General features: G+C 38.3%; 1 protein-coding gene across 2 annotated transcripts in view; it reads left to right on the top strand.

The window, feature by feature from the left end:
• The window catches only part of AK9 (adenylate kinase 9), a 114,919-nt gene that overhangs the window by 53,898 nt on the left and 41,863 nt on the right, over window positions 1–19,158 (top strand). Inside the window, exons 18-23 of one of the 2 annotated variants that reach the window (XM_026005795.2) lie at window positions 489–603; window positions 2,599–2,669; window positions 4,904–5,062; window positions 15,835–15,924; window positions 16,394–16,594; window positions 16,930–17,051. In XM_026005795.2, the coding sequence (XP_025861580.2) occupies window positions 489–603; window positions 2,599–2,669; window positions 4,904–5,062; window positions 15,835–15,924; window positions 16,394–16,594; window positions 16,930–17,051 (758 nt within the window). Of the gene's footprint in view, window positions 1–488; window positions 604–2,598; window positions 2,670–4,903; window positions 5,063–15,834; window positions 15,925–16,393; window positions 16,595–16,929; window positions 17,052–19,158 lie in introns of those variants that run through there. The other variant, XR_011997409.1, reaches the window with a different exon arrangement.

Below are 19,158 nucleotides of genomic sequence, written 5' to 3'. Positions count from 1 at the left end.
TAAGTACCTAAAGATAGCAGAACTAAATTTTAATTATTCTGTCACTTTGAATGAAGCTATAGTAATCAAAACAATATAGTACTGATGTAAGAACAGACACCTAGGCCAATGAAATAGAGTTGAGAGGCCAGAGTTGAGTTGACCCATACATATATAGTCAACTAATCTTTAACATGGAAGCCAAGAATATTCTTTTGTCTTGCTTTTTAAGGAAATGTATTTGAAAAAGAGTTTCCAGTGAGAAAATATGATATATCACCTCTTTTCATGTTTTAGTTATTTTCACAATGCCGATATATACCTCTTAGAAAGGATTTCAGACAGTCTCAATATTTTGAAGAACCTACGGTCCATTTAGAGAAATACTTAAAGGGAAATCCATTTTGGATATAGGCAGAAATAATTTTTCAACATTAATTTCCAAAATGCATCTTACTATATTTTATAGAGCTTCAAAATTAATGTTATTCTCTTTATCTGTATTTCAGGAAAATATTTACTTAATAGACTGTATTTAGAGAATAAACGTGAGGTTGACTCTAAGATCTTTGAAAGATTATTAGATGAACTACAAAAGAGAAAAAAAGAGGAAGAAGCAGCAAGGTAAAAATCTGCCTAGCATAATAAAATAAGTTAATGAATTTTTATAGCTATTAAATAGCTACTTACAAGTTACATTTATGAAATGCCTTTAATATCAAAACAGTGGTCTACTAAGTAGATCCAATTCTAATTAATTCTAAGAAAAACAATAGTTTTACAAATATTTTCAGAATGTCTAAGTGCATCTGAGTTGTGGATGTTTTCATAGCCCCAAATCAGATTTATTCTAGAACAAATGATTGCTCTCAGAAGACACTGTAAAACAAAAACAAAAACAAAAACAAACAAAAAAACTGACCACAGGTAAGAGTATTCTTTTTACCATGTTTATCTGTGACTTAAATAATTTTGCTGACTAGTATCCACAAATCAAAGAAATTATATGAAGAAAAGTAAAAGGGGGCACCTGAGTGGCTCAGTTAGTTAAGCTTCCGACTATTGCTTTTGCCTCAGGTCACGATCAAGCCCCTAGTCATCAAGCCCCACATTGGGCTCTGCACTCAACAGCAAGTCTACTTGAAATTCTCTTATGTACTTTCCCCTTATCCCTCTCCCTGCTCTCTCTCTCTCTCTCTCTAATAAATAAATAAAATCTTAAAAAAAAAAAAAGAATGGCTTTAATTACTGTTTTCCTGACGTATCTTCTATAAGAAGTGTAGTAATATCTTTTGAAGAGAAAAGAAGTAACTAGATTTTCACAGGATGGGGAAGGATGCAGTGAACACTGAATATGGAGAATGACAGCCCTATAAAATAGGAAAACTGCCCCAGCTGCCCCATGAGCAGCTTATATGAATGGGCTCTACTTGACTCCTGTTGGTGAATACTTGGTACAGGTTTTTGATATTATTTTTAAAAAGATGCAGTCAACTCTCTTATACTTGTTTCTTTGCGCAATAATATGCTGATTCCTAAAAGCTAATAGAATTTCTAGGTCAAAGGTATATACATTTTAATTTTTAATAAATATTGCCTTTCTCCATCACTTTTTCTAAATAAGATTGAAGTGTTTTCTTTTTTATTTATTTTTTTAAGATTTTATTTATTTATTCATGAGAGACAGAGAGGGAGGCAGAGACACAGACAGAGGGAAAAGCAGGCTCCATGCAGGGAGCCCGACGTGGGACTGGATCCCAGGTCTCCAGGATCACGCTCTGGACTGAAGGCGGCACTAAACCGCTGAACCACCCGGGCTACCCTCTCCATCACTTCACTGGCTTTCCTAATACCTGTCTTCACCATTAAGGCAGGCTTAGGGCTTCAACCCTAATGAAAAACAGATTCCCTCCAGATATTTAAGTTTCCATATTTCTGGTCTCTTCAACTTTCATTATTGCTGTGTTGAAGAGAAAAAAAACAGGAAATAATTTTTCTTACTACAAAGATAATTATTTATTAAGTATAGAAAAATTTTTTAAAAAAAGAAAATTTTTAAATGCAAAAAATAATAAATAAAAGTAAAAACTCTCATAGTGGCAACATCCAGAAATAATTATTATTAGCAATTTGATTAGTATTCTTCTAGGCTTTTGATCATCATTTATATAAACTTTAAATACAAATTTTGAATTGTATTATACATTGTTTTATATTATACTTTTTTGTCACTTAACACTTTTTGTGGACCTTTCTGGCTTACTCAAAGGGGGAAATGGTACAACTTCTCCCATTTACCTTTTCAGCTTAGAGTTAGATAATTCTTTATTAATTTTGACAGAGTTCCTAATTAATAGCCAAAAATTTTTAAAGTATAACATTGCAACTTTTCTTACAAAAAAAAAAAAAAACCCCACAAAACAAAAAATGGGAGGAAACCCTGAAAATTAAGTGGCTTCAACATGAGCAAATTAAACATTTACATCACAAAGTTAAAAAGTATAATGAACACTATACACAATTTACTCTATTTCTTACCACTATAAACTTCAAATCCTATAATATTGTGAGATATCTGAATTTCCAAAGTTGATTAAATTTTGGATCTTTTCATTTCAGAAAAGCCACTGAAGAGGCATTGAGAATAGAAGACCAAAGACTGTTGGAAGCTATGAACGAGAAAGCGAAAGGCAAACACAGATTTATATCACTAATAATGTGTCATTTAATTTTGTGTTGTTACTGCAGGCAGCTGCAGTATTTCAGGTGAATTCCAGACAGTGTGACCGTATTTTCCAGTCTGCCCATGAGAGGTTTAATGCTACGCCTATGGTACTGAAATATTTATTTGAGGCACTTTCATTCTCAGTGTCTCCATTTGGATAAAAAATTATGTGGTCACTAGAGTAATGGAGTCATAGGAAAAGACCTCCGACATCCTCTACAGTGTCTGTATACAGCAGGCAGTGTAGGCAGCATGTCTTAAAACAGCTGCCCTTGTCACATGTATGACACATGGCTGTTGGAATTACTTCTTCTAGAATGATTTTGCACGAGTTGAGAAAACAGCCCATCTCTCCAGCTATGCCCATTGTCTTTGAACTTAAACTTTCAGCTCTGTTATAGAAGAACGGACTCCAACAGTTCTTTAAGACTGAAGTTCCTAACCTGGAGTTCATGGATCAAATTCAGCGGTCTGTGAGCTTGAAGGGGAAAATAATTACAACTCTATTTTCACTAACCTTTACCTGAAATTTAGCATTTCCTTCACTTCATAATGAATATAGGCAACAAACCCTAATAGTATCAGTAGTAGCTTGACTTCATTGCCAGTAGAAACAAAGATATTTTCATATCATATTACAGTTTAATCTTGTTTATGCTTCATCGCTATTCCAAAGTGATGGTAGTTTTATTAGGCCAGTTGCTAGTTCTTGTTATTTAATGCATTAGTAAAGATGCACAAATATCCTACAGCACAAAATTCATTTTGATATCTTCATAACTATATTTCAATATAAATGGTTTCTCATGTATTTTGTTTGATGGGTTTGAAAGCACTATCCTAAGGAGGGTCTGTAAGTTGAACCAGACTGCCAAAAGTGTCCATGACTCAAAAGAGTGAAAAGTAATCTATTTCAGTTTTCCTTTGTCGGCAAAAAGCCACCCCAAAACTAAAACAACTACCATTTTTATTCTGTACATGTTGGATCAGGACTTAACACAGGGTTTATCTTACTGAGGAGCTCAGTTCAGGCTTTGCGTGGCCACCTCGGAAGCCAGCCCTGCAGGCCCTTGCAAGCCTTCAGAGATTGCAACCCTAACTCACATCTTCCTTTGACTTCGTGAGAGACCCAGAGCCAGAACCACCAGTTAAGCTACTCCCAAATTCCTAACTCCAGAAACTGCAGGGATAATGTGTGATTATTGTTTTAAACATGACATTTTGGAGTAATTTATTATGAAACAATAAATAATATAACACATACTTAGTAAAAATCACAGATAGTATAAAGATCTTAAAACACTTTTTTGTGCATTCGTAACTTATCTGGTACACAGATTGTCCATTAAAATTCTACAAAAAGGGGATGCCTGGGTGGCTCAGTGGTTGAGCATCTGCCTTCAGCTCAGGTCACGATCTCGGGGTCCTGGGATCGAGTCCCCTCCATCGGGCTCCCCTGCACAGAGCCTGCCTCTCCCTCTGCCTGTGTCTCTGCCTCTCTCTGTGTGTCTCTCACGAATAAATAAATCTTTTTTTAAAATTCTAAAAAAAGTATTAGAACTTTTTACACGCCTCTGCATCATTATATAAGCTTTTTTTATTTGTGTGTTATATAAAGTACCTAATATGGATAAGAATTCAACTTATAAATAACTATAATAACAACGTATAAATGCATAGTGGAAATATTTGATAATTTTTTTTTTACTATGAGAGATACTCAGTTGAAAGACATTGTGAGTTTTGCTGTACAGCACATAACTTCATCCCAAATCCTAGTAGGATTCAGCAGATGCTGCTTCTTCCTTGGGTATATCACATGATTCCTCTAGATGACACAAAACAGTCACCACAGTGTAAGTCACCCACTTAGAAGCCACATGCACTGCAGTCCTGGTACAGACCCAGACCTCTCAGGAACACTTTAAGTTGTTTTGCTCTGGGTGTTTAATCACCAGGTTCAGATCAAAATTTGGATGCCAGAGATATCTCATACCAGATGGCCTCGGAAGATAATCACTGGGGGAGGAAATTTCCACCAGAGTCCAGAAAACATGAAACCCCATGCTCCAGGAGGGCAGGGCCATTCCTTATGCTTTGTTTTGGCCCCAGCACTTACCAGAATACTTGGCACCCAATTAAATACTTGTTGATCTAAACTGAATAATAATTTATTTCTCACTTTTTTTTTTTTTCTAGAAGTAGAAGAGACTGAACTAGAGGCTGATGAGGAGATTGAAGGTGAGGAGTCAGAAGTTCAGGAAGTGCCTGAGGCCCTGGAGGCAGCCAAAGAGACCAAGGGATCCTTACCCGAGGAGTCTGAAGCACCAGAGGGCCCCGAAACAGAACTCGATTCAGGTTAGACTCCACTGAGGGCTGTGTCCTTAATTCTACTCATGTCTATTGGATGTATCTGTGTGTGCGCGTGCATGTCTTTGTGTCTTTTCTATGTTAATCAAATGGAAGCAGGCTAAAAACGGTGACATGAGCTCCTAGAGAGCAGCCATTTAGTCCAAATCACATGGCTGGTAGTGTGGTAGGAAAGCCAAATCTTCTCTGCCCTGGTGCTGGCACTCAGGAGTAGGGCCAGCTATGCAATCTGTGAGTCACATGGTTCAAAAAGCAGGAAACAGTGCCTTGAAACATACTAAAATATCATGCTTTTTCTTTTCTCCCATGGCCTCTTTTCTCAATTTGTCATGGTGCTTTTTGTTTGCTAATTAATCTCACTCTAAGATAAATTTTAAATTTTATTCACTGGCGTAAATTTTACTGTTCATCTTTATGTTTTACAACTATTTTTAAATGTAGATGTAAGAGCATTTAACTTATACGCACAATCACCAAAATTACACAATTTGTATTTTGCAGCATTGACACGCATACGCATTTCATTCCTTTTTTTTTTTTTTTTTTTTTTTAATGAGAGAGTGTGGGAGGGAGAGGCAGACGGAGAAGGAGAGAGAAAGAGTCTTAAGCAGTCTCCAAGGTCTGTGCAGGCCCTGACATAGGCCTCAATCTCACAACTCTGAGATCACGACCTGACCTGAAACCAAGATTTGGTCACTTAACCGGCTGAGCCACCCCGGCTCCCCTAATATGCATCTCATCCTTAACAGAATATCACATCAGTTTCATGCACGATTAACTAACTGAGCTTTTTATTTCACTTCTTAATATGCACATATATTCTATGAACACTCTCTACCTTTAGTTTCCTAATGCTTAAGGAAAGACTGAGAGGGAACTCTGGGTTGCCCTATCTTTTCCTTTCCTTCCATGTCATCCTTTTCAGCCTAAGTGTTCAGCTAATATAGGAAAGTAACATGAGTGAGAAAGGTTCCCTGGTTGTTCATGACTCTGAATACTATCACCTTTCAGCATCTGAAGCAAGGTCTAGTTTAAAGGAAAGTGTGGTTTCTCAGGGCTGCTTGCTGGCATCCTCCCCGCCCCCCACCACTCGGTCACACTCCCTCATATGTGGGCCCCTGGAATTCTATGGTCATGACAGGGCATCGGGGATGCTCATGAGAACATGAGGGTGAGGGACGGCAAACACATACTGTGCATGTCTCTGCTCACATGCCCTCTCTTTTGTCCCATTGGAGTCTCTGTTTTGCTTACAAAATAGTTCAAAGATAAAATTACTAAAAATGTCAAAATGACAACCAAAGAGCCTTAATCTTTTAAAAAATTTTTTTATCTATTTATTCATGAGAGACACAGAGAGAGAGAGAGAGGCAGAGACACAGGCAGAGAAAGAAACAAGCTCCTTGCAGGGACCCCGATGTGGGACTTGATCCCGGGACTCAATCCTGGGGCTCCAGGATCACACCTGGGCCCAAGGCAGAGACTCAACCACTGAGCAACCCAGGTGTCCCCAAAGAGCATTAATCTTACATGTGAGGCCACTCTAGGCAAAAGACCTTGTGCACCTGCACTGGTCGCACACTCATTAAGGCAGCCCTGCCTCAGAGGTCCAAGTTGGTGGACTAGTGAAGGGCAAGAAGGAGTCTACAGGCAACGAAAGTCAGATACTCTCAGGAACCAGAGAGTATCTTAAAACAGCAAGATAGGAGACCCCACTGTGGTGGGAATGAGGCACCTAAATGCTTTCAGGCAAGGTTAGTATTGGATTAGAAACTAATCCTACAAACTACAGGTGTTCGGATGCCTGCAACTAGATGCCAGTCTGGAGCAATGAAGTGCTGGGAACCTGCTGTCAGCTGGTGAAAGAACCAAGACCAAGGGGAATTTTTACAATGAGCAGTCCAAGTTCCATGTAGATCATTTTTGCTACAAGATTGGCATTAGCATTATGGGACAATAAGTATAAAATCAGATCCCCTGTGCCAGACAGAGGAGTTAGCAGAATGAAACATGCAATTTCCTTTCAGGAGTTCCATGCCTCTATTGACTTGAGCTCCTACCCAGAAACTTCATTGTTTTGTTGTTGTTGTTGTTGCTGTTGTTTCTGTAAAAACAAACGTTTTTTGTTGTTGTTTGTTTAAAATCAATTAACATATTATTAGTGTAATTAGTTTCAGAGGTAGAGTTCAATGATTCATCAGTTGTATATGAGAGTCCTTTCTCATTACATCATGTGCCCATCACCCAGTTAGTCCATCCCCCCCACCCACTCCCCTCCTGCAACCCTCAGTTTGTTTCCTAGAGTTAAGAGCCTCTTCCGGGGATCCCTGGGTGGCGCAGCGGTTTGGCACCTGCCTTTGGCCCAGGGCGCGATCCTGGAGACCCGGGATCGAATCCCACGTCGGGCTCCCGGTGCATGGAGCCTGCTTCTCTCTCTGCCCCTCTCTCTCTCTCTCTCTCTCTCTGTGACTATCATAAATAAAAAAAATAATAAAAAAAAAAAAGACAAAGAGTCTCTTCCGGTGTGTCACCCTCTCTGATTTCATCTTATTTTATTTTTCCCTCCCTTCCCCTATGTTCCTCTGTTTTGTTTCTTAAATTCCACATATAAGTGAAATCATGATATTTGTCTCTCTCTGATTGACTTATTTTGCTTAGCATAATACCCTCGGCTCCATCCACATTGTTGCAAATGGTAAGATTTCATTTTTTTTGATGGCTGAGTCATATTCCTATATATATATATATATATATATATATATATATATATATATATATATACCACATCTTTATCCATTCATCTGTCGGTGGACATCTGGGCTCTTTCCATATCTTGGCTACTGTGGACATCACTGCTATAAACATTGGGGTGGAAGTACCTCTTCAAATCACTATGTTTGTATCCTTTGGATAAATACCTAGTAGTGCAATTGCTGGGTTGTGAGGAATCTCTATTTTTAACTTTTTGAGGAACCTCCATACTATTTCCCAGAGCAGCTGCACCAGTTTGCATTCCCACCAACAGTGTGAGACGGTTCCCCTTTCTCCACATCCTCGCCCACATCTATTGTTTCCCAACTTGTTAATTTTAGCCATTCTGACTCGTGTGACCAGAAACCTCATTGTTTTCTTCGGGATCTAATCAATTTGACTGACAACAATTCTTCCACCCACCTATCTTTGGCAAGAAGACAGGCCATAAAATACCAAAAAAAATAAAAGATACTGACATCTATTAAATATGACATGTCAAACATATCCCCATAGTTCCAATATCCACAATATCTCACGATTAGTATTTACTAACAAAACAGGTCTAGGGGACAATTTACTTTTGTTGCTTTTTATCTGATTATTTTCCCCCAGGGAACCTACTTTGGATGTTCTAAAGCCAGCATCCTACTCTAGTTAGGGTCAATTCTAGCCCAATTCTAGACAACGTAGACGTAACTGGGCTTCTCCAGGGCAGGTTCGCTTCTGTAAAATGTGTCTGTTTTGGTCATATTAAACCATATTCTATTTCACAGAAGGGCCTGTATCTGATTTAGCTAGTGATTACTTCTTCTACCCAAGGGTCTTCTCCTCTAAATTACTTAAGGAGGCCAACTTTTTTCTCACTTAAAACTGCCCTGTCTAATCACAAAAAGACAGATACTGTATGATTCCACTTATATGAGACACTTAGCATAGTCAGAATCATAAAGTCAGAAAGTAGACTGGCGGTTGCCAGGGGCTCAGGGGAGGTGGGGAGTTATTATTTAATGAGTACAGAGTTTCTGTTTCACTAGATGAAAAGAGTTATGGGCTGAAAGGTGGTGATGGTTGCACAACAATGTAGATGTGCTGGATAGCACTGAGCTGTATACCTAAAATAGTTAAGAGGGTAAGTTTTATGTTATTTGAATTTATTGCAATTAAAAGAAAAAAGAAAAAAACGTTCTAACATAAATCCATTACTTTTGAAATTTTTAAGCTTTGTCCAGAGTCCCCCGATTTGGTAAGCCAATGATGGCTGCCAGAGATATGTCATATCCAAATTACTAGAACCTGCCAATCTTACCTTATTTGGAAGAAGGATCTCTGTAGATGTGACTAAATATCTTGAGATGCAGAGATCACCCAGGATTATCCAGGTGGGCCCAAAATGCCATCGCAAGTGTCCATATACAAGGGAGGTAGAGGGAGCTCAGACTCACATGCAGGGGAGAAACCCATGTTTAGGTGGAAACAGACATTGCCTTGCCATGATGCAGCCTCAAGCCAAGGAGTGACAGCAGCCCAGAGAAGCTTGAACAGGTGAAAAGTGATTCTCCTCTAGCACGGCAGAGGTGGCACAGCCCTGCCAACACCTTGATTTCTGACTTTTGGCCTTCAGAATTGTGAGAGAATACATTCCTTTTTTTTTTTTTAAGACACCAAGTTTGTGGCAGTTTTTTGTTTTGTTTTGTTTTTTTGTTTTTTGGGGTTTTTTTTTTGGCAGCCACAGGAAACTAATCCATAGCCACAACAGGGTTTTTTTTTTTATGCCTCATGCTAGAGAATACATCTTTTCCTCTGTCTTGATCCACGAGGTAATCATTTCCTCTGTCAATACTCAGGATGACTGAAGCTTCATCACAAACCTGTTGTCACTCTAGCCTTCTTAGAATGGAATGACATATGTGTTGCTTAGAATCAGTGCTTTCAGGGTCATTACATTTGGATGCATTCAGAAGCTAATTAATCACTTTGATCGTCCTCAATTTGCTTAGGTATAGGCAATTACATGGAACTTGCAAGCAGCTGAGCTTAGAGTAACCATTGGCTCTCATCACGATGCTTTATTCTAAGCCTTTCATGGTCCTGTAATACAGTCAGCTATTAATAAACATTAGGAAATACATTCCTTTAATAAATATTTATTGAATCTCTTCTAAGTGTCAGGCAAAGTAACAGGCACTACCCTAGGTACTAGGGACTCCGCAGTGATCAAGATAGCCAAGGAGTTGTCATTCTATGGGTGAAGAATGAAACAAGTAATAACTAAAATAATTTATGATAGTGTTAAGTGCTATGGGTAAAATATATGAAGATACTAAAGCAGAGCCTAGTGATCTAGTAGATGCTCAATAAATGTTTGTTTAATGAATGAGCAAGGTAGAGACCAGTGGGGTGATTTGGAAGAGGCAAGACTAAACATCATGATCGAGGAAGAGTGTCATCCGAGATGTTATACGAGGCAAGGCAGAAATGCTGAAAAGGGTCTGTGCAAAGATCTTTCTACTGCAGAGGTTCAGAGGTGGGCACAGTTCAATGGGCAAGAAAGGAATTGAGTGTGACTGGGACATGGTGAGCAAGAGAGAAGTGGGGGAGGATGAGATTGAACAGCAGAGGCAGAGGCCAGAGGCTTAGAATGCTTGAAGCTCTGAGTGCAGGTATTCACTAGGATCTCTTTAACATTTTTTACATTTCACTTTGGCTACTATATGACACCTTATGTCATTGTTCTGCACCTCAAGTGCTTTGTTAAACAGGGTTAGGAATATTTACCAAACAGAGTTTTTAGAGGGGTAGGAACATCTTATTTAAAGCACCTAATGCTATGTCTGGAAAGCAAGTGATGCTTTGGCATCATCATCACCCGGCTAGCACTTAAAGATTTGCTCTTCATCAGCTTTATGTGACTTCTAAAAAGGCCAGAGTTCAGGATTCCTACCCCCCAAAAAAGGCTAAACAACCTCAGCACTCTCAAAATCAATAGTTACATCCCCTCCCCTGATATCAGAAGAAAAGGAACCAACATTTTTAAAAATATTTTATTTATTTATTCATGAGAGAGAGAGAGAGAGAGAGAGAGAGAGAGAGAGAGGCAGAGACACAGGCAGAGGGAGAAGCAGGCTCATGCAGGGAGCCCAACGTGGGACTCGAACCCGGGTCTCCAGGATCATGCCCCGGGCTGAAGGCTGCGTTAAACTGCTGGGCTTGTGCCAGCAAGGATTGGCTTGTGCCAATCAGGATAAATTCCTGGAGCTGGAGATGGGGGTCACCCTCCCTCAGCCATGCAGAGAAGGGTAACACGAGAACAAAAGCACAGCTCTGCCCGGAAAAAGAAGAGTGAGTTAGCAACACTGTCTGCTACTGGATATATAATATAAAGTGCCCTTCGTTGCTCCCTTGCCAAATTTTCACTAAATTCCACATTACTCTCCAATGCTTGTTTTCAAGTAGACTGTTGGGAAATGTGTTAGTCTTCTAGGGTTTCCATTAACAAATTACCATAAACTTAGTGGCTTCGAACAGCAAAAATTTATCCTTTCACAGTTCTGGAGGCTAGAAGTCCAAAATCAGGATACAAATGTGCTCTCCCTCTCTCTCAAATTATCTTACTGTACCATACTCACCCTTCTTGTGATGCTGTAAGATGATAAAATGCCATCGTGATGAGATGAACTGGGTTGAGTGATGTGTGCATTGTGGCGTAACCGTTAGGCTACTGTCGACCTTCCGACAGTATGTCAGAAGAGGATCATCTGCTTCTGGATGCGGCTGACCACAGTTAACTGAAACCGCAGAAAGCAGAACTATGGGTGAGGAGACTACTGTGTATACAGTAAATGATCCGCATCAAGATCACCTAGGTTTCTGATGGCCAACAGACACATGGAAAGATGCTCAAAATCACTCCTCATCAGGGAAATACAAATCAGAAGCACAGTGAAATACCACCTCACACCTGTCAGAATGACAAAAATCAAAAACACAAAAAACAGTAAGTTGGCAACAATATGGAGAAAAGGGAACCTCTGTGCACTGTTGGTGGGAATGCAAACCAGTGACACAATGCACAGTGGCTACTGTGGAAAACAGTTATAGCAGTTCCTCAAAAAAATTAAAAATAGAACTACCCTGTGATCCAGTAGCCACACTACTCAGTATTTACTGAAAAATACAAAGACACTAACTTGAAAAGATTTATGCACCCCTGTGTTCGTCGTAGCGTTATTTACCGTAGTCAAGTTATGGAAGCAGCCCAAGTGTCCAGTGATGAATGGATAAAGAAGATGTGCTGTGTGCGTACAATGGAACATTATTCAGTCATAAAAAAGAATGAAATCTTGTCATTTGGATCTAGACGGTAGAATGCTAAATGGAATAAACCAGTCAAAGACAAATACCATATGACCTCACTCAAATGTGGAACTTGAGAAACAAAACAAATGAACAAAGGAGAAAAGAAGAGAGAGAGAGAAACCAGGGACAGACTCTTCAATATAGAGAACAAACTAGTGGTCACCAGAGTGGATGTGGGTGAGGTGATGGGGAAGTAGGTGAAGGGGATAAAGAGTATGATTATCTTGATGAGCTCTGAGTAATATATGGGATTGTTGAATCACCATATAGTTCACCTGAAATTAATCTAACATCGTTATGTTAACTACATGGGAATTCAAATAAATAGAAAATGTTTAAAAAGAATCACCTAGGGGCATCTGGGTGGCTCATTCGGTTAAGCATCTGACTTCAGTTCAGGTCATGATCCGGGGGTCCTGTGTTCGAGCCCCTCAGCCTGACTTCCCACTTAGTGGGGAGTCTGCTTCTACCCCTCCCTTTGCCCCTCCCCCCACTCATGTTCTCTCTCTCCCTCTCTCAAATAAATAAATAGAATCTTTAAAAATAAAAACGAATCACCTAAGTTTCTATTTCTTTTTTTTTTATTGGAGTTCAATTTGCCAACATAAATTTCTTATTTTAAAGGCTCCTGAAAAAAATAAAAATAAAAAAAAATAAAAAAATAAAGGCTCCTGAGCTCCACCCAACTTTTGGTTCAGTAAGTCTAGGATGGAGTTTAGAAATCTATATTTTATTGAACACCTCGGGTGATTCTTGCTGACAATTATGAACTGTCATAGGAAAAAAAAAGTAGGCTGAAAAAAGTTTTATAAATGATCACCTTTAAGTCATAGAAAAAAAAATATTGTACTTATTAAAATCTAAGGCACATGTTGGGCTCTCTGCTCAGCGTGGAGTCTACCTGAGATTCTCTCCCTCTCCCTGTGCTTGCCCACACTTTCTCTCTCTCTCTCTCAAATAAATAAATACATAAAATCTTTTAAAAAATAAAAATCATTCGGATGTCCAGTCAAGTTTGATTTAACATACTAATTATAGGAAATGTAGAATTCATACAAATAGAAAGATGGGAGAAAATCACCATAGTTCTGCCAGCAAAAGGAAATAAATATTTAATATTCTGATATATTTCTTTCCATTTTTCTAAGCATGGAATTTTGTTTCGTTTTGACTTGACTGGATTCAAGCCTAAGAGAAAGTTTTTCTCTGGAATACATCTTAAGTCTTATAACAGAGTCACTCTTATAAAGTTTCAGTATGACGGTTCATACTGAAATTGTTGATAAACTTCCTCCAGATGGTATCATAAGAGGCACAACTCCTCCACACTGTCGAACGCCCACTAGTGGATACATCCACTGGGAAAGGCCTGTCCTTTCCAGCCCATTAGAACTGGCCACGAATTTCTGCCGCTCGGTGGGATTAGGACTGTTGATGATTCCATGGGGATGTCTCCCAGATTCCACAGTTTCTCCATTCTTGAGGTTTCAGTTCTGATTTTTAGTTCTCTTAGTCATCTGGCCTGTATTTTTGAATAATTTCTTAAGCATCCAGTGTGGTATATTGTGTGAATTCTTGCAAATCTATTGCTTTCATGCGTGAAAGACAACTTAGATGCTACTAAATTATTGTTATAGCCTTTTCCTTTCAGAATTCTGCTGTTGATATTATGCTATTGTCTTCACAAGGAAAAATCTGATATTGCTTTATTTGTGCCCTTTTTTTCTCTTCTGCAGGGATGCTTAAAACATATTCGTCAATACTATTTTTTTTTTAACTTTGCTAGTATGCGAGTGATTTTTCCTGGAATTCAGTGAGCTCTTTTTACCTTTATACTAGTCTTTGTCTGGTTCAAAATGGTCTTCTTCAATTGCATCTTCATTTATTGCTTCAGATTCCTTTTTCAGGATCACTTTTTATTGCTTTTGGTTAGATAGTTTTTGTTTCTCAACCACGTTAATCTTCTTTTCCCTGATAGTTTTAACCTCTTTGTTCTTTTTTCTCTGTATTCTTTGGAGAGCTGTTATCCTTCACGTGAGATTTATTTTCTGCTTCTTATTGCCTCTCTCCTAATACATATTTGAATTCTATTGCATTTTAGATTTCCTTCCATTGTTTTCTTATTGCAACTAGTTTCTTGTATTTCTATCTTTATCTTAGGTTGGTCTCTCTTTTTGCTTCAGGATTCCTATTTCATAGGCTATGTTGTCCTCCTGTGCTTTTTGAGTACACCAACCATGTATTTTCTAAAATTTACTCTGCTTTATAGAAGAAATCTTTTTCAAAAGCAAGTTCTTCATCTAAATCTTTGGATTGATACTCTCTTCCCCTTCATTATAACATCTTTTCATGGGCTTTGTTGTTTTGTTGTTGTTGACTTCTCCTTGAATGGGGCAGACTGTGTCCAGCTGTAGCAGGTAGAGCAGGGTAATCAATAGGAAGGGTAGGTAGGAGCCACATAGCTATTTATAGGAGCCACACCCAACCCCCCCACATACACACATATGTGCCTTTCACTTTGATGTTTTGCCTGGTACTCTCCAATATGGACCTGAAGGTCAAGTTAATGTGCGTTGACCTAGTTCAAGTGGTGATATTTAGTAAGTATTCATCTTGCCTGACTCTTCTAGACTGCAGCTGGATCTTTGTCATCTCTGACTATTGCATCCCATAATTAGTCAGAGACACTGAGACAGTTTAGAATTCTCCGTATATTCTTGGTGTTGTTGCCTTTGTCTTCATTTATACTTTAGATAACCTAACACTTTACAATTAAATATGCCTGGAGGCTTGTCCTCTTCTACATCCTACTCTCTTGAGTATTAACTATGGAATTCTGGAGAAAGAGGACCCAGCTATTACTTTAGCTTGGAAGACAGTTTCCAGTGTTACAGAATGGATATATCTCCATATATTATGTTATATATAATAATATTATAATTATTATACATTATAGTATATAATTATAATAAGTGTCATAATTCATATAATATGTAGAAATATGATATATTTCATATAATATTATATAAAAATGTATTTGGTCTACACAAAATTTGGGTCTCAGAACTAGGAGAGACTATGGAGTGAGAAGTTAGATAATTAGTTCTTTTTTCCCTGAACCACTTATGCTGGATCTGCATGTGAGGCATGTCTTATCTTGTCCAGGAAAACAGTGTTTGAGCTATACTGTCAATAGCGATATTAGTTGAGATTCTCCTCAGTTTTGCCACACCTACACCCACAGCTGGGACTCTGATATATCATTGTCTGTCATTGCTGCTTTATGATCTTTTGGTGTATTTTCATGGGCTATCTTAAGAAATTAAAAGAAATATCAGGAACTGATGGTCTGATACCATGTGAACAGAAGTTTGAATAATATTTAACAACAGTTATCCACCAGAATTATATGTGTCATGTGTCAATTATTATTTTAGTCAATGTCTTTTTGTATATTTTTAAATATTCTTCATTTTCTGCCTGTATTATTAAATATTTTACACCGTACTTTACTAAACAGGAACTGTAGTTTCACTTAAACGTAGTACATACAATTAAACTATGTTTTGAAATTTTCTTTGCACCAAAAATTTCATAAAGGAATAAGGTTTTAAAATCCAAATGCTAACTATTAGATTTCTTTTTTTAAGTATCTGAGCTTGCTGAGGATACTACAGTTGGAACAGAAATTTCAAAAGGATCCAAAGAGGACCTGGAAACTAAAGAATTATCTGAAACAGGTTAGATTATAAAAGTAGTTAATATGTGAAAGTACTTTTCATATTCTTTTACAAAGGATCCTGTCCCTTATTTTAGGCATAGTGCCAACTTCCTACTTACTTCTTTCTGTGTTGTATGTCAGTTAATAAGTATTAATTTAGCTCATTACATTAAAAATGTATGTAGCCAGCATATAGTTCTGTTTTCATCCAATTTTATTTTATACATTCTATTAACAGTTAAAGTTGCCACATGAATTTCTTATTAGTTATCCATAATTTTGGTCTTATTAGTAGATAATTCATCTGAGCCAATATAAGAAACAAAAGCATAAATTAAAATACGAGTTTATGAATTTATATTACTTAGAAAACTAAGTTTCTTTCAAATGTTTTTAAAATATTATAAACTATAAATTATTTTGGCAATATAGCTAAAGATACAACTTTTTAAGACCCTTTCTTCTTTTCTCTAACCTTTACTCAAAAGTTGTACTCCCTGAGTTTCCAGAAGATGCTTATCCCGATGTTCCTGAAATGGAACCAATTAAAGAGAAGATTAAATATTTCAACCACATCTGGAAACAGCTGGAAGCAACAATCAATGAGTCTTTCATTCCAATTTTAAACTTGGAGATTGCTGACAGAACTCCAGAGGAACTTCTTCAGAAAGTAGTTGAGACTATGGAAAGTAAGAGCTGTAATCGTAACATTTATTGTCAGAACAGGTACTCTTATGAAAAGCGGCCATGAAAGTTTGCAGCCTTTCTTGACTAAGTAGAGCATTCAGTATATTCTGGGTCGAGGTTTAAAATAATTAAATCTGCCAATCAGAGCAGCACAGGGCACAAAGACCACTGGCCAAACCGGCCAGTTGTCACATAAAAAATTTGTCAAGACCAATGCGCATACAGATTTAAAGTAAGAGATCACTTTTCCTAATCTCTGGCTATTGCGCTATGCTAATATCCTTTTATCCTAAAAATGTTTTCCCAAAAGTTACTTTTTTTTTTTTTTTTTTTACAGAACCTTTCCAGTATGCTGGATGGGAGTTAACTATGGAAGATTATGATGAAGAAACAGAAGACTATCAGGCCGAAGCTGAAGTTGATGAAGAGGTGGAAGAAGAAGAGGAGGAAGAGGAAGAGGTATGACTCCTTTATTATTGCTCATTCACATGGGTCACATCCTTGAAAGTGCATATATCCAGAGTGGCAACTAGCACTTTCGGACCCCCCAAAAATAAGCAGGTATCCTCAATTTTATAGCTCAGCATTTTTCAACACACTTGGCCTCCACCCAGCTTCCCTTGACCCCTGGAATGCCAGGGCTACTTAGTTTATTACACCTATGAAAAAAAGAAAAGGGAAATCTTTTAATTTTCTTGCCATGCAAACATCTCTAGGTATTAGATACAGAAACATTTAAGGGAAATGGGTGTTCCATGTAAAATACAGATAGCAAAGGCCTCTTTGAAAGGCTGCTTGCATGATAATAAGGAGCAGTATTGGGGGTGGGGGGGAAGGAGTAGGTCATTATCAGGCACTAATCTACTCCCTTAGCACCAGAATTTTGATAACCATTCTCATTTGATAGCCACTCAATTTAGGTATCTAGTCACTTTCTATCCCTAATAAAATAGGAAGTGATTTTTTTTTCAAAAGCAAATTTCCATTTATTCAAAAGGTTACTGATCACAAAATTTAAACTTTAAGACATAATTTTTTTAACACTTTGGATTTTTTGTTTGTTTTTGGTTTTGTATATTTTTTAATCTTTTTTTTAATTGGAGTTCAATTTGCCAACATATAGCATAACACCCAGTGTTCATCCCGTCAAGTGCTCCCCTCAGTGCCCATCACCCAGTCACCCCAACCCCCCTCCCACCTTCCCTTCCACTACCTCTTGTTCGTTTCCCAGAGTTAGGAGTCTCTCATGTTCTGTCTCTCTTTCTGATATTTTCCACTCATTTTCTCTCCTTTCCCCTTTAATATCTTGCACTATTTTTTATATTCCCTGAATGAATGAGACCATATAATGATTGTCCTTCTCCGAATGACATTTCACTCAGCATAATATCCTCCAGTTCTATCCACGTCGAAGCAAATGGTGGGTATTTGTCATTTCTAATGGCTGAGGAATATTCCATTGTATACATAAACCACATCTTCTTTATCCATCATCTTTCGATTGGACACGGAGGCTCCTTCCACAGTGTGGCTATTGTGGACATTGCTGCTACAAACATTGGGGTGCAGGTGTCCCGGCATTTTACTGCATCTGCATCTTTGGGGTAAATCCCCAACAGTGCAATTGCTGGGTCGTAGGGCAGGTCTATTTTTAACTCTGAGGACCTCCACCAGTTTTCCAGAGTGGCTGCACCAAGTCACATTCCCACCAACAGTGTAGGAGGGTCCCCCTTTCTCCACATCCTCTCCAACAATTGTGGTTTCCTGCCTTGTTAATTTTCCCCATTCTCACTGGGGTGAGGTGGTATCTCATTGTGGTTTTGATTTGTATTTCCCTGATGGCCAGTGACGCGGAGCATTTTCTCATGTGCTTGGAAGTGATTCTTTTCATTTGGAGTCTTATCAATTCTTTCAAGGTTTCTAGACCCGATTCCAGCATAGGAGGAGGTTCTCCACAACACAACACCAAGTAGTTCTTGGACACCAGCAGAGTCTGAGAATTCAACTCAATTCTGATACTATCCACCTGGTGAGAGGATCAGATTCCACAGATTAATGGTTCAGTCCTAAAGGACCACTCCCCCATACCCCACCTCAGACCCAGATTGTTTCCTCTGCTTCTGACTGCCTGATTAGGGATTCCAATAACCTCCTCAATTAATTTGCTAAGACAGCAGAATTCAGGAAAACATTTACCTACATTTATCAGTTTATTAGAGGATATGATGAATGCTAATCCACAGCCAGGTAAATTGATACATAGGACAAGGTCCTGAACAAAGAAGCTTCTGTCCTTGTGGAGCTCGGTGCCCTGCTTGGTGGCACAAGGAAGCTTTTCTAAAAGAAAAGTCCAAAAAGCTGTCCTCTTCGGTTTTACAGGGGCTTCATTACAATGTCATGACTGACTAAGTCATTGGCCATTGGCTGATTCAACCTCCAGTCTAATCCCACCTCAGAAGGTTGAGGGTGGGACTGAAATTTTCAACCCTTTAATGAACAGGCACTAACTTGGATGAATCTCAAGGTGAAAATTATGTGAAATTATGTGAAAAGAAAGAAGCTAGAC

The sequence above is a fragment of the Vulpes vulpes genome, chromosome 1 (assembly GCF_048418805.1).
Source record: "Vulpes vulpes isolate BD-2025 chromosome 1, VulVul3, whole genome shotgun sequence".
NCBI lineage: Eukaryota > Metazoa > Chordata > Mammalia > Carnivora > Canidae > Vulpes > Vulpes vulpes.
The sequence above is the reverse complement of the archived record's forward strand: the minus strand, read 5'-3'. Positions and strand labels throughout refer to the sequence as shown.